The sequence below is a fragment of the Arvicanthis niloticus genome, chromosome 26 (genome assembly GCF_011762505.2).
Source record: "Arvicanthis niloticus isolate mArvNil1 chromosome 26, mArvNil1.pat.X, whole genome shotgun sequence".
NCBI lineage: Eukaryota > Metazoa > Chordata > Mammalia > Rodentia > Muridae > Arvicanthis > Arvicanthis niloticus.
The window spans coordinates 26,512,658-26,527,501 of record NC_133434.1 but is presented as its reverse complement, the minus strand read 5'-3'; the positions used below and the strand labels follow the sequence as shown (position 1 = coordinate 26,527,501).

Sequence of the window (14,844 nt, the reverse complement as noted above, 5' to 3'; positions counted from 1 at the left end):
AAGACTAGGAGGCAGCTCTGTCAGGGGCAGCCTTGCTTATACAGTGAAGGCCTAAAATCAGCAATAGGCCTAAGTCAACTGCTAACACAAAGTCTTGGTCTCTGTGGGAAAACACTGAACAGATGGCTATAAGATCTTGTAAACAAGTTGCCTTGGTGGAAATTTACCAGCCTGGCTAGTCATAGAACTTGTGGATAGGTAGCCTTGGTGGCTAGTGCCAACTTAGATCAGGACAAGTGATTCGTAGACAGTCATAGTGACCTGTTCCCTGAACCTTCACCCAGCTGCTACCCTGTTCTGGAAGATATCTGTACTCCCCCTGAGAACAGCTATGCTCCTGGGTCATCCCCTTCCCCACACCCTGTCTTTATGTGTTTATAACCCCTGTGACAACAAGTAAAAATTACAATTTGATCAGACTATAGACAAATCATCATACTTTGCGTTCACCTGTTTTCCCCCATTCTCTCTTCTAGGTCTTCTTATCCCAGTTCCATATCTTGTGGGACTGGTACACAGCTGCAGGTCAGTGGGTTAGGTTCTAGGGAGAAGTTCAGGGAAGCCTTCCATCTGGAAACCCTACTGGGAGCTTCATCCTAGTCTCCAGCCTGGTCTCCTGGGAATGGCAGTGGTGTGCAGGATGACTAAGGATGACTCAGGGGCACTACATACTGAATCCCTGGTCCCAGAAAGCCCTGTGTGATAGTATTGTCAACTTGACAGGGTCCAGAAGCACCCAGGGACAAGCCACTGGGCACATCTGTGAGGGAGTTTCTAGACTGGATTAACTGAGGTGGAAGACTCTCTGCAAGTGCCTGTGCTACAGTGATGCAGTAGGATCTTGGACTAAATAAGAAGAAGGCGAAGGCAAGCTGAGCACCAGCGGTCATCTCTCTCTGCTTCCTGGCTACGGATATGCAGGTGTGTGTGTGTGTGTGTGTGTGTGTGTGTGTGTGTGTAGGTAGGTGTGTTATGTGCATGTATATGCAGATGTGTATGTGTATCCAGGTATGTGTGTGTGCATGTGTATGCAGGTGTGTGTGTATGTGTGTGCATGTGTATGCAGGTGTGTGTGCACATGTGTATGCAGGGTTGTGTGTGCACATGTGTATTCAGGGGTGTGTGAGCATGTGCATGTGTACGCAGGTGCACTCAAATGTTACTCCTCAGAAGCTGTCTGCTTTGTTATTTGAGACAGACTCTCTCATTAGAACTTGGGGCTCACCAATTAGGCTGGCCTACAAACCCCAGAAATCCACCTGTCTCCACACTAGAGTTAGAAGCACATTCCACCATGCATAGGCCATTTTTTGTAAACAAAGATTCTGGATATCAAACATAGATCCTCATACTTGTCTGGGTAGCACTTTACTGACTGGACCATCTGCTGAGGCCCCGTGTACCCCATTTCTACAGATGAGAACACAGCTCTTAGAGTTAAGGAATGAGTGCAGGTTTGTAAGGCAGTGCTGGGGTTGGGAGAAGCTATGTCTGACTTTAGTATCCCTGCACAGCCTTGATGCTGACCGGTGCCACCTGATGGTTCTATAAAGAAGTTCTACTAAGTCCAAAGCTTAGCCAGACTGCATAGAAAAAAAAGTCCAATTTGTGTTGCCCATGTACTCACTGGAGCATAGCCAAACTTAAGGCATCCAGCTCCTTAAGGAAAACTGAGCCCTTCCCTCCCAGACCCCAGCCAGAAGCCATCAACAGTTCTGGAGAGCTACACTTCAGCATTCTTATCACAAGTGTAAAAAGTTCTCTTTAATGGCTTTCTGTCTAGGCTGTTACTTATCAGGTGCAGGGGTCAGAGTTGTCCCAGAAACTTTCTGTGTCTTTTTCTGTGTCAATGCCATGGAAAAGTAGCTTCCTTGCCCTTTATAGTTAGCAGGAACGTGGATCACGAACTTACATGGGGTTTCTGGTGACAGCATGTACCATGGACAAGCCACTGATCTCAGCATGGTTTCCTCTGCACAAGCCATAGACCATGACAGCCCTCAGCGGCAGCACAGGAGAAGGACATCAAGATGACCTCAGGCAGCAGTGCAGGCCACTCACATGGCCCTCTGGGTCAGCCCAGCCCATGGACATCAACATAGTTTCAGGCTTCAGCACAGACCATAGACATCCACATGACCTTCTGTGATAATATGGACCATGTATGTAAACACTGACCTTGGCTGCACATGGCTAACACACTCTCACCTCAAATAACTCTGAATTAATACTTACTAAATCTGTATTTTATCTTTGCTGCCCTAGACTCTGCTGGGTCCCACCCCTCCAGGCCCCCAGGGCCACTTTCGCCTTGCACCTACATTCCTGAATTTTCCTGTCTGGTCTGTCTTCTATCCCCTTGGTGAGGTTTGTCTCCTAGCCCCTTGTCATGACTCTCCTGTGTTTCTTGCCTGGGAATCCTAAATGTCCTGCCTCTGTCTCCCTGCCCAGCCATTGGCCACTGGCAACTTTATTTCCCTGTCAGAACCAACTGGGAATAGGCTCCCTTTACCCTACATGCAGGACATTCCAAGTAGGTTTGGGGGTAACAAAATTAGCATGAGAACTCGAGCCACTACAGATAACATGTACAATAACCTCTTTGTTTTTAAAAAGAGTATTAGTTTTTGGTGCTTATGTATGTATGTATTTAGTCCAGGTGAATTGAAGGTTTATGGATGGACATCGATACATAAAGTACATAGAATCCTAGAAGACAGCCTTTGAGAATTTCACCATGGGTTCTGATAATTAAACTCAGGTCATCAGGCTTGTGTGACACTCCAAGCACTCCAGCATCTTGCCAACCCACTAACCTAGTCATCAGTGTGGTCTTGAACTTGTACTAGCACACTTGCCACACTAGCAGCTGATAGCTGTTGCAGTATGGATTGTGACCTCAGTTCTGTGACACAGTGTTGTCATAGTTATGTGAGTACATGTCCTCATGTCTCAGGTATGAGTCTCAGTCTAGTAGAGACTGCTGAACAAGCAACATCGATACTAGAACGTGCTCTTTTATTTGTGGTAAAGTTTAAAATGGGAAGTTTTTGCTCCCGTCAAGGTAAGATATTCACCATTGAATGTTGTCCTTCAACTGGACTGGTTAATATTTTACTTTCTGTAAAATATATTTATTTGATTGTCCTGTAAAGCAATTTGACTTTACCTTTCAATATATGTTTTATTCATGGTCTCTAAGGAAACAGAATTGATAGAATGAACACAGGCGCACCCGCGCGCGCACACACACACACAGACACACAGACACACACACACACACATTTTAAACAGGGATTCATAAGATTGGCTTTTGGAATACTACTGTCTAATTAGTTCAGAAAAGGCTGTCTCATGCTTGAGAGACTGAAAACCTAGTAGTGGTTTGATCTAAAGGCTAGTTGTCTCAGCAGCTTCAGTCTACACTGGAGTCCTGGAGGTTTCCTAATCTTCAGTCTACACTGAAGTCCCAAAGAAGTTGGTTCTAACCCCAGTGAAGGAGCACTGCAGCAACAGGGATGATGGTCTTGCCAGGGAGAGTGAGGGCAAAGAAGCACAAAGCAAACTTTCATAATGCCATGTCCTTTTACCTGGGCTGCATCAGAAGGTACAGCCCAGACATAGGGCGGAGCTTTCTGATTCTAACAATCGAATCAAGAAAATCCCTCACAGGAATGAATGCCCAGCAGCTTGGGGTATAGTCAAGTTGACAACCAATATGAACCAGTGTCTGTGTATACATATGTGTGCATAAATTCCTATTGTAGTGTATGTTGCTAGTCTTTTCTTACTAGGTGATCCACGGTGTAAATAACTCTTGATTATTTTGATAAGATTTAGGCTACATATATTTAAATTAGTAATCTCAGGAAATTGGAATGAGTAAAAAATGTTGGAGTTGTTTTAAGGCATTTTATATAATAAGTGTGTGTGTGTGTGTGTGTGTGTGTGTGTGTGTTTAAACACACATTCTCTTCTTTTTCCTGAAAGGTGTATTTTATTCAGAAAATTACGGGCATGTGTTTTCTATTTATGTGACAGTTCATAGGAATGTGCACTTCCCATATTTTGATCTGTATCTGTGCAGCCATACCACACCATGAAGACAAATGGAAGGAAGATCAATAGAACTACATGTGTGTGTTTCACTTCTTAGACAGTGTACCACCATCAGCATCTTCTTCTGTTCAGCATCTTATTGGTTTTGAAAGGATGAGTGGGTGAATATAATTACATTGTGTACCTGCTATCAAACCTAGTTCCCTAGTATACTGTGTAGACTACTGAGTTTAAATTTCAATTTGCTTAATGACAAATGAAAATTCTGCATATTTCAGGTTGTAGGCATTGACATAGGTTCGAGAGATTCCTTAGAAAGTGTCAATCTTCCTGGGCTTCACAATGGCCTGAAGACATGTTATAGGTCCTATGTTACCTTAAGATTCATTTTAGTTCTCAGCCCGTCCAACATGGGTTGGCGCACATTTCCTTAGAGATTACTCTCATTCCTGAGAGAGGCCAAAACTCTTGTCTCTCCTCCATTCTCCAACTTTCCCATCAGAAGGGATGGTCTAGCAGTAGTTAGATCATGCTTTTTAATACACTACATCCATTCAGTTCAGCCATGTAGACTAAATCCATAGATCTTTGTCCATATGAAGGAAAGATCTCTGGGAAATTACAAATTGTTCCTTGAGATGTTCTTTTGTGTTCTATTTTTTCCCCAGATGACATACAGGTAGTACCTGTAAGACAGGAGATACCTCCCCAGGAAGAAACTGTTAAAAGAGAAGATTTGGCAGAGCCAGTTAAGGTAAGTTGGCCTGCACATTCTTCAAGGAATTTCCAAGCGATTTCACAGTCCTTCTGTTTTTAGGAGATACCATATTGGAATAATAAAAATAATCATACACACACATGCATCACAGTGTTTACTTAGGAAGTGAATGAAAAGAAATCACACCAAGTTATCCCCTGACTTGATCCCTGTGGGTATGTTTTAAGAGGCCTTTTCTTCTGAAGGTATTCCTCTTTATAGTTAAAGTTGTCTAACTTTTACTCACAAGATAATAGGTGAAGCTGGAGCAATGATTCAGCACTTTTGAGCACTTGCTGCTCTTCCAAAGGACTCAGGTTTGATCCCGTTGGTGGTCTCACATTTTCCCTGACTCAGCTCAAATCAGCTCATCCTATCACTCTGTCAAGGGTTCCAGATGCTACACTGTCTGATGGCATAAAGCCTTTATAACCATCTGTTCACAACCATCTATACCTCCAGTACTAGAGGACTTGACATCCTTCTCTGGCCTCTGTGGACTCCTGCACACATGTGGTACTGTGGTGGTTTGAATCTGCTTAGCCCAAAGGAAGTGGCACTCTTAGGAGGTGTGGCCTTGTTGAAATGGGTGTGGTCTTGTTGGAGGAAGTGTGTCTCTGTGTAGGCAGGCTTTGAGGTCTCCTACTTCTCAAGTTCTGCCCAGTGTGGAAGAGAGCCTCCTCTTGGCCGCCTGTGGAAGACACACTTTTTTGGCTGTCTTCAGATCGAGATGTAGAACTCTGGGTTTGTACAGCACCACGTCTGCCTGGATGCTGCCATGCTTCCAACCCCGATGATAATAGATGGAACCTCTGAAAGTGTAAGCCAGCCCCTGTTAAATGTTGTCATTATAAGAGTTACCTTGGTTGCTCTTTCTGCCATCTTGGAGCCTGTGGAGGCCTGCTGGGAACAGGACTTCTAAAACACAGCAAGTGTGTCTGAAGGTTGTGGTGCAAGGCCATTTTTGCTGGCCACAATTGAGGTCTCCAGAACCAAAAGAACACACAGCTCTTCTTAAGATGGAAGGTGTTTATGCCCAAGATGAAACTGAGTTCTACTGAGGCAAGAGATGTGCTTATGTGTACAAAGCAAAAACCAATACAGTAACACCTGAAAGCAAACCAAACAAAACCAGGGTGATCTGGGGAAAAGTAACTCAGGCCCACAGAAACAGTGGTATGGCTCGTGCCAAATTCTGAAGCAACATTCGTGCAAAGGCCATTGGACTCAGAATGTGTGTGATGCTGTACCCATCTGAGATTTAAACTAATGGAGAGTAAATAAATAAAGTAGACTTGTGCTCTTGTAACAAAAAAAGAGTTGCCTTGTTCATGGTGTCTCTTCACTGCAAGAAAACCCTAAGGCAAGTGCACACTTAAGCACATATACACAGCAAATAAATATTTTCAAAGGTAGCTGACTCATCATTTATGAAAAGTTTGTATTTTCTGTAAGTGTTGTCTCTGCTCTCTCTTGCAAGGTTCTGTGATTTAGATGATATGAGCAGGTTTCTGAAGAATTGCTGTTCCAGAAGTTTCTTATGTCAATTATAGGAACATTGAGGTCACCAGACCTTTTAAAACATGAAATTTAGTATGATTAATTGGGACATGAATGCAACCCCACCCTTTTTAATGTAACAGAGTTTTTTGATTCTCTTAGACTTTCACATCATGCACCCTGATCACACTCACTTCCCAGTCCTTCCATGCCACCCCCTAAAGAAAACCAGTAGAAAAAAATAAAAAAGCAAGTCCAGTTTGTGTTATTTATATACTCAGTGGAGCCTGGCCAAACTCTCCTGGAGTGCCCCTTAAGTAGTACTGAGTCCTCCCCTACTCCATAGGAAACCATCCAGTGTGAACAGCTCTGCTTCAGCATCCCAGCACACTTTTAAAAAGAGATCTTTGGTCACTTCCTGTCTTGGCTGTTAGGTTTTGGCAGAGGGTGGAGGTAGGGGTGAGAGCAGGGGTTGTCAGAGAAGCTCCCAGGTCCCTTCCTCTCAACTGTGCCTCTGCAGTCATCCAACTCACAGCAGAGTAGCCTCTTTCTTCACAGCCAGGGGGTGCACAGATCATCGGCCCTGGGGGAACTTCTTAAAGGGGACTCCTAAGAGCAGGTTGTTATACAGTTTCTTTGCCATGTGTCAGTGTAGCATCCGGACTTCTTACAGGATGACAGTGAGTTCTTATTTGGGCTGAATTAGCAAACATGGGAAAAATAGTTCTTTCACAAAGTATCCAGGATCAGGTGTTTTCACAACAAAATTGTATGAATAATACAGAGGCTTTGATTTGACCATTCTTTTCCATTCTACTTACCATGACCTAAGTATGAAGAGAGAAAAAAACCTGTACAAGTAGAACTCACCATGTTCTGGACTAAGAGTGTTTGTTTCTTCTTAATTGTAGGTGGAGCCAAAGAAAAAACACTATGGTATGTATTGAGGAGGTACTTTCTTAAGACCTATCTTAGATAAGAGTGGTAGAAGTACTGCCCATCTTTGTAAGGTGTACAGTTTCTACCACCTGCTGGCAATGAGTATTGAGACTTTTATTTAAAGAAAAAAACGACACCAACTTCCCCCAACTAACCTACAAACTGATATCTGTATTTCTACCAGATAGGAAACCCAATTATTTAAACTCAATTTCTTTTCATTTTTTAAAGGCTTATTTATTCATTTCATGTTAACGAGTAAATTGTAGCTGTCTTCAGACACACCAGAGGAGGGCATCAGATCCCATTACAGATGGTTTTGAACCACCATGTGGTTGCTGGGAATTGAACTCTGTACCTCTGAAAAAGCAGTCAGTGCTCTTAGCGCCCGAGCCATCTCTCCAGCCCCTAAGCCCAATTTCTAACATCAGTTTTCTCAATGAAAATAAAGTGCACACTTTGCCTACATTTAGTTTAGCCCTCATCACAGCCTCGCAGGCTGGCTCTATTTCTTTGCGTAGTGCTCCAGAGAAGAATCGACCAAGATACAGAGGTAAGTGACTGAGTTGTCACTTACAGAGGTGAAGATCACCATTGTGTACACAAACATGGGTCCAGTATCAGTGTATGAGATCAAGCTTCCACTTACTACCTTATCAGGACACCAGTAGTCACTGTGGATGAGTTCCAGCCCCTAGATGGACCTGGTACAAGTCACATCTGCAGAGATACAAAGGAACAACATAAACCCACTTTAGCATCCATGTGCTTGGGTGCAGACTTGCACAAGTGTGAGAGACAGAGAGAGCCCACAGATGCTGGAAAATAGCTCCCATAGTTAAGTGCCTACCTGTGATGCAGGAGGCCCTCAACTGGATCTTCAGTGTCACACCAACCTGAGTGGTAACATTCAAGCCTGTGATCTCAGCACCCTAGAGGTAGAAGCAGGGGATTGGGAGTCCACGGTCATTTCCAGTCTGACACTTTCTGCTCATCCTGGGCTATACAATGAGCCCATGCCTAACAACAATAACAAAACAGGAAACAAAAGTGACAAACAGGGAAAGAATGAGCTGCCCTGCCTAGTGAGAGCATTGATTGTAACTATGGAAGATCCAGCAAAGAAAGACAAACTGCATGTGTGTCCCAACTGAATTTCATCTAGACATAACAGATCACAGTAAGAACTGGCGACTAGCTTTAGCTTGTCATCATGAGCTCAAAGCAACACACAGTTTAGGGCCCAATTCCAGTCAATACTGTTATAGATCTAGTCGCAAACATTCTTTCAACAGGCCACATTTGAAGATGAGCTAGACTCTGCTTCAAAGTATTTCCTCACTGGAAGTCAGTCTCTGTGTTGAGTAGTAAATAAGACCTCAGGGAACCCATCCATTGGGTGTGTGTACGGAGCATTGAAGATGTGGCTGCTTGTCAGACCAAGGTGTGTCTGCATGTCCAGGCATGTGCTAAGGAGGGTTTGCAATCAGGGGAAACAGGACCATGTATTCTGTCCCTGGGTAGCCAGTGAATGTAAAGACAGCTTGCATAGTAGAGACTGGATTTCACTGAGGAAGGAGTGACCAGGGCAGGTGCTCTCTCAGGGCTAGTGCAGCCACCGTCCTTGCTAGAGGCAGGCCTGGCCTGGATATAGAGATTGTTGCTGATGGTAATGGTCATTGAAAAGTGGGATGCACATACTCAGGTGTGTTGAGCCACAGTGATCGAGGCATCTTGTCCTGTCAGTTTATGTTGAGGGTTGATTTACTTTCAATAAACTGAGTTGATCAGTTGAAAGATAGTGTCACTTCCCTGCCAACACCAAGTGACAACTGGGTTAGCATGACTTGTCATCTGAGTTATTGTGGTAGACATGGAGAAGTGGTCCCATGTCCATGGACTTGGCAATTACAAACCACTGAAAGGAAGCATGAGGGTGGTGGAGTAGGGAGGCTCACACACCCACAAGGTCTCTAGATTGCTTCTGTTGCAAACTCATATTTTGTGTTAGGGATTCAAAAATAGACCATCCCTCCCTATCTTAAGTTTTACTTCTGTCAGGCAGTTTGGTTACAATGACACCAATAGCTTCTGGTGAAATGTAAGTAATGTAATATAACGTTGTACACGTAATATATAGCCCACTGGAGGTGATGCTATATGTTCTCCATGATCTGCAAACCATCAGGCTGACTTAATAAGAAAGAAGAGCAAGCAACCAGTGTCCACTGGCCTGAGGCCATGCAAACACCCTCTCTGTATGCAGCCCGTCTAAACGAGGTGCTGGGATTTGTTTGTTTTTTTTGTATTTAACAAATGTCATGACATTTTTGCGATGCCAGTGCCAAGTGACATTGAAGGAGGCATAAAAGTCCCATTATTCTACTGATGGTATTATGGTAACCCATTGTTTACATTTTGTGTTAATAAAACTTGTATATTTTATGGTATCTTCTCTGTGAATAAGATGAAGATATCTTCAAAGTTCTTTTGATATGGGAAGTGTTAATTTCCATAACCTATAAGGATGAGTATAAACATGGGACTTAAAAACACATTTAAACTTCTATTGTGGTCCTCACTGAATGATGAGACCAAAAGGAAAGTTGAGATTGTTCTTTTTCAATGCATGTTTAACCCACTACAGGTACCAATATGTGAGTGACTCTCTCCACTTACTTTCTTCTAGATACTGATGCTTCGGGTGGCAGACATTATCCCACCAGCATCACTGGTATATCACCTAGTGCCAACAGGGAATTGAAGGAATTTTCTAATGGTAGGTAATGACATTCCTGGTCATATGAGATGGTCTAGGAACAGTCATGTTATTCTTTCTCCATGGTTGATAGTCAATTTAAGGGTCTTTCAAATAGGCAGAAGGACCGATGAGGTTGTGTGAGTAAATCATTATGCTCTTCTCAATGTTATGAACAGACATTTTATTATTCTTTCTTATTCTTTCACTATTTGTGAGAAGAAAATGTACTCCTTAGACAAAGAAATGGCCATGTCATCTGGTCTGGTGGTTAATGTAGTTTGTTACTGTCATCTAATGGTCAAACCAAAGTGGTTTCCTTCCCATATTGCTGTCTTGCTGGTGCTTTCATGAATTATTTTCGTTATTTTCTGTGTTGTACATCTTGTCAAAGGCACATGTTATAATTTGCTTTTGCTAGTATGATAAGTGTATTGTGCAAAAAGTAACTTTGGGAGGAAAAGGCTCATTTCATCTCTGAGTTACAGTCCACCATCAAGGAAAGTGAAGGCAGGGACTCAAGACAGCAAGCGGGAGGCAGCAACATAAGCAGAGATGATGAAGGAATGCTGCTTACTGATTTGCTCTCTCTGGTTTGATCAGTCACTGTTCTTACACAAGACAACCCCATCGGCTTAAGGGATAACACCACCCATAGTGGTCTGTGTCCTCCTGTGTCAATTAGCAGACAGGTGCATACCCACAGTTATTTTCACAGGCCAATCTAATGGAACAATTGCCCAGTTTTGATTGTCTTCCTAGGTGTAGAAGTAGCTGATGGTTAAATAGCACTATTCAGTCTTGTCAACTTGACATGTAATTGTGCACACAAGCATGCCAGTGTTAAATCATAGCCTTGCCTGGCTTTCTTCAAGATCTCATGTTCATATAAAATAGTGTACAATGTTCAAAGTCCTCAAATAATGACAAGCATTAGAAGTTTAAGTTCAAGTCCAATCTCTTAACTGTAGTTTCCTTCAAAAAACAAGTTTAAACAAGTTACATTTTGTTCACAGAAGCAATAAGAAGGCTGTAGTGAAAAGAAAGGAAAAGAAAACAAAAACAACAACACAATCGTCCAAGAAGCTCCCTGTCTAACATCTAGGAGGTTCTCATCATCTGCATTTAAACACTTGCAGAGCTGCGCTTCCCAGACAACCACCCACAGCACACACGCCTCCTGCTGGAGGGTCACGTCAGCTCCACTCCCAGTTCACTGCTTTCTGTATCCTGTCATCTCCAACATGCAGAGGTCTCCCTGCAACTGAGCTTGGCTTTTCACCAATGGCCTTGCTTAGACTCTCTAGGGACTCTGACCCATTCACATGGTGCCATACCTCAGCTTCTTTCCATGTCCCCTCCAGTCCTCTAGCTTTTATGCCACCACACCAAAAAGCACATAGAAAACTGACACATCACCAAGTCTGAGTGTCAACTTGAGATTCATCTTTGCCCTCTGTGAGACACAGCCTCTGTGTGCTGACTTCCAAGGACATCCTTCTTGGAAGATTTCCCCTTAGGGACCATGCTGGTTCCCAAGTCATCTGAATTCCCAGCCGTGGCTACCCAAGAGCCATTATTATCCCAGTAGAGCACAGGGTTCTCTTCACAGATTCCTAACCCAAACTTCACTCAAGTAGCTCCAAGGAGACTTTGCTGCTCTCTGAAACCCCACAAACCAAGCTTTCCTTGCTTGTCTGTCTTGTAGCATTATTTTCCAACATCCTGCTCATAAGCTTATTACATTTTAACAGTCAGTGGATCTTCTGTGTCAAAGTTCTACATTTCCATAATCCTCCATCCAGGAATGTGGTCAGGTCTGTCACACCAATGCCCAACTTTCTGGTGCTAATTTATGCATTGGTTCTTTGTTGTTACTATAATAAAATACCAGAATCAAAGTGGAAGAAAAAAACCCTTTCTTTCGGGCTTATGTTCCAATGATGCAGTCTATTTTGGGAGAGGCTTGGAATAGGTAGGACAGAGAAAGAAGCCAAGAGATCCCAGTTTCAACTACATCCAGCAAGCAGAACACATCAGGTGGAAGTGGGATGAGGCTACAAACTTGCACAGCCCACGTGTAAGGATGTACGTCTCCAAGTAAGGCTTCAAGTCTTACAAGTTCTACAACCTCCCCCACACATGATCACCACCTATGGAATCAACACATTCATGAGCTTTGAGGGACGTTTGTGATCCAAAGCACCCTATTCTCCCCTTGGCCCATAAGCATGCACATCAGCCTTGTCACAGAAGCCTGCCACCGTTGAATCATAGTCTTGCCTGTTTTTCTCCAAGATCATAAGATGTGATATAAAATAGTGATATAAAATAGTGGTGACAGTGTTAAAAGTTCCTCAGTCTTCAAATAATGCCAGCCATATAAAAGTTCAACTTCTCTTTAAAAGTGCAGAGAAGCAGTAAGAGGCTTCAGTAGAAGGACATGACTGTTGACATGTGATAGAGAATAAAGCAGAAAAGTCAGGCAGCACTACTGATTCTATGGGAATTCTGTAGTCTGTTTCTTATGAATAGCACTTGTGAGTATTCTACATCTCTGTGAAAAGAATGGAGGTGTCTTGCAGTATTTTTCTGGCTACCGTGTACAAGTTCAGTCACACAATGTAAAAACATTTAAACGTTTAGTTTGGTTCTGATTGCATGGCATGAACCAAAGGAAAGCTGAGCTGCTTCTTGTGGAGGCAATGTGGATTCACCTACTGTAGGCACCTACTATAGACTCACACAATGTGTGAGTCACTGTCTCCACTGACTGTCTTCCAGATTCAATATGGAAGAGGCTGAAAATTACTTAGGTTACAGAGAACAGCCTTCAAAGTGATGATCATGGTGTAGGGGTGGATATTGGCATTCCTAGTCAGAGCCAGTGAGAAGGTCTGGGAGTGGTTGGGTTGTTTCTTTCTTGGGTGGTGGAGAAAGAGAGAACAGCAATTTAAAGGTCTTCCAAATGGGCAGAGGCGATGACTGGACCGTTCTGTATTAGCTGCTTTCCTGTTGCTGCCAACATACCTGACTGAAAACTTGGTAAGATCCTGGCTTATAGTTCAAGGGGATCATTCCACCACAGTGGAAAAGGCACACAGAAATTGTAGCAGCTGTAGTGGCTACTTTTAAAATTAACACTATCAGTTTCTTTAACTTTTTAAATAAGTCATCATTGTATATAAAAAGGAATACTTTGGTGGGGGGGCTGGAGAGCTTGGACATAGTCAGAAATGTTTGCTACTCTTCCAGAAGACCCAGGTTCAGTTTATAGAGCCTAGATCAGATAGTCACAGCCATTTGTTACTTCAGTTTCAGGACATCAAATGCTCTCTGCTAACTGCTGATGTCCTCAGGCATGGAAGTGGTGCACATATATACAGGCAGATAGATAGACATTAAAGAAAAAGAAAATATAATTAACCAAAGCAGAAAAAAGAAACCAAAAATTTACCCAACATGACCTGTTTTTGATTTCCAGATTTCATATAAACGATGAAGGAGAAAAGAAATTCCACAAAGTTGTCTTCTGGACCCACATAATATATAGCATTCCCAAACACACACTTCATTTACACTCATACACTCACACTCACAATGCTAAGATGATATATAATTAAAAACCCTATCTGGTTAATGCATGCAGAATCTAGATGCTGGCCACTGGAGATAAAAGAGGTCTGAGAGACACCCAACAGAAGTACCAACTGTCCTGATTTCAAAGTAGTTGGAAGAAGTAGTAGAAAGCTATCATTAACAGTTATTTCATTGTCTCCTCAATGTAACATTTTCAGATATTTTTAGATTTGCATTCTATAAAAGAGCAAAACTTACCTTTCTATTTCTCGAGGTCTCCTCTTAAATTTTCCCCAGCCAAGAGGGTGTTCTCACATCAGCACCAGTATATTTATTAATGAACTAGGTGCAGTAAGCCTACATGTTTAGACTAAATCCATAGAATTCTGTCCACATCAAGCCAAGAGCCCCTGTTAACCCAATAAGTTGTACCATGAGCTCAGAGCTGATTTTTGCTCTTCTAGGTTTGTCTGACAACCGCCAGATGAAGAACACACAAGGAACGGAGACAAACCCACCAGAAATGGAGGTAAAATATCCTTTTCCTTTTTCTAAAACACTGAAAGGTAAGTTTTAGAATTCCTTTATATTCTATTTTATCACACTGAGGAATAAACTGATAGCCTACACTATAGGTATTCAAGGATTTTCTTAGTAAAAGGAAGAACTAGAACTGGATCCTTGATGGAGGGCTCTATACAAACAGACCAGTGCCAGCCTCTACAGATGGTGTTTAAGGGAGCCTTTCTTTTTAAAGGTTTAGTTATTTATTTAATTATTTATTTAAAACTAATAAAATTTATTTTAAAATATACAACTCAGTATTGACATGTTTAAGTCATCAAAGTAATTTATAATAGTTAAATACCTCTTAAATATACATGATATCTTCTGAAGCTAAAAGTAATGTGCACTCAACCAGCTTTTAAAATCTGTTTGGAATATTAAACATGATAGAAGTAGAAAAAAATCTCTTATGAAGTCCTCTATGAAAGGAGATTATGACAAGTTCCTGCTTAGACAGAAACCGTTCCATCTTCCCGGGAGAATATGCAGTGAAACGGTGGCTTCATAGAATGAAATGGGTGGTGCTCCTTCTGTTTTGAGGAATCTTCCTTTGAAGAGTTATTGGCATTAGGTCTTCTCTGGAGGTTTGATAAGATTCTGCACTAAAGCCGTCTGGTCCTGGGCTTATTTTGGTTGGGAGACTTTTAATAACTGCTTCTATTTCTTTAGGGGTTACAGGACTGTT

General features: G+C 42.4%; 1 protein-coding gene across 1 annotated transcript in view; it reads left to right on the top strand.

Moving 5' to 3' along the window:
• Window positions 1-2,973: 2,973 nt before the first annotated feature.
• LOC143438759 (uncharacterized) overlaps window positions 2,974-14,844 on the top strand; it is a 28,445-nt gene continuing 16,574 nt past the window's right edge. The window contains exons 1-5 of the mRNA XM_076924459.1: window positions 2,974-3,064; window positions 4,728-4,813; window positions 7,228-7,252; window positions 9,945-10,034; window positions 14,057-14,121. Coding sequence (XP_076780574.1) covers window positions 3,040-3,064; window positions 4,728-4,813; window positions 7,228-7,252; window positions 9,945-10,034; window positions 14,057-14,121 — 291 coding nt within the window. The 5' untranslated portion in view covers window positions 2,974-3,039. The remainder of the gene's footprint in view (window positions 3,065-4,727; window positions 4,814-7,227; window positions 7,253-9,944; window positions 10,035-14,056; window positions 14,122-14,844) is intronic.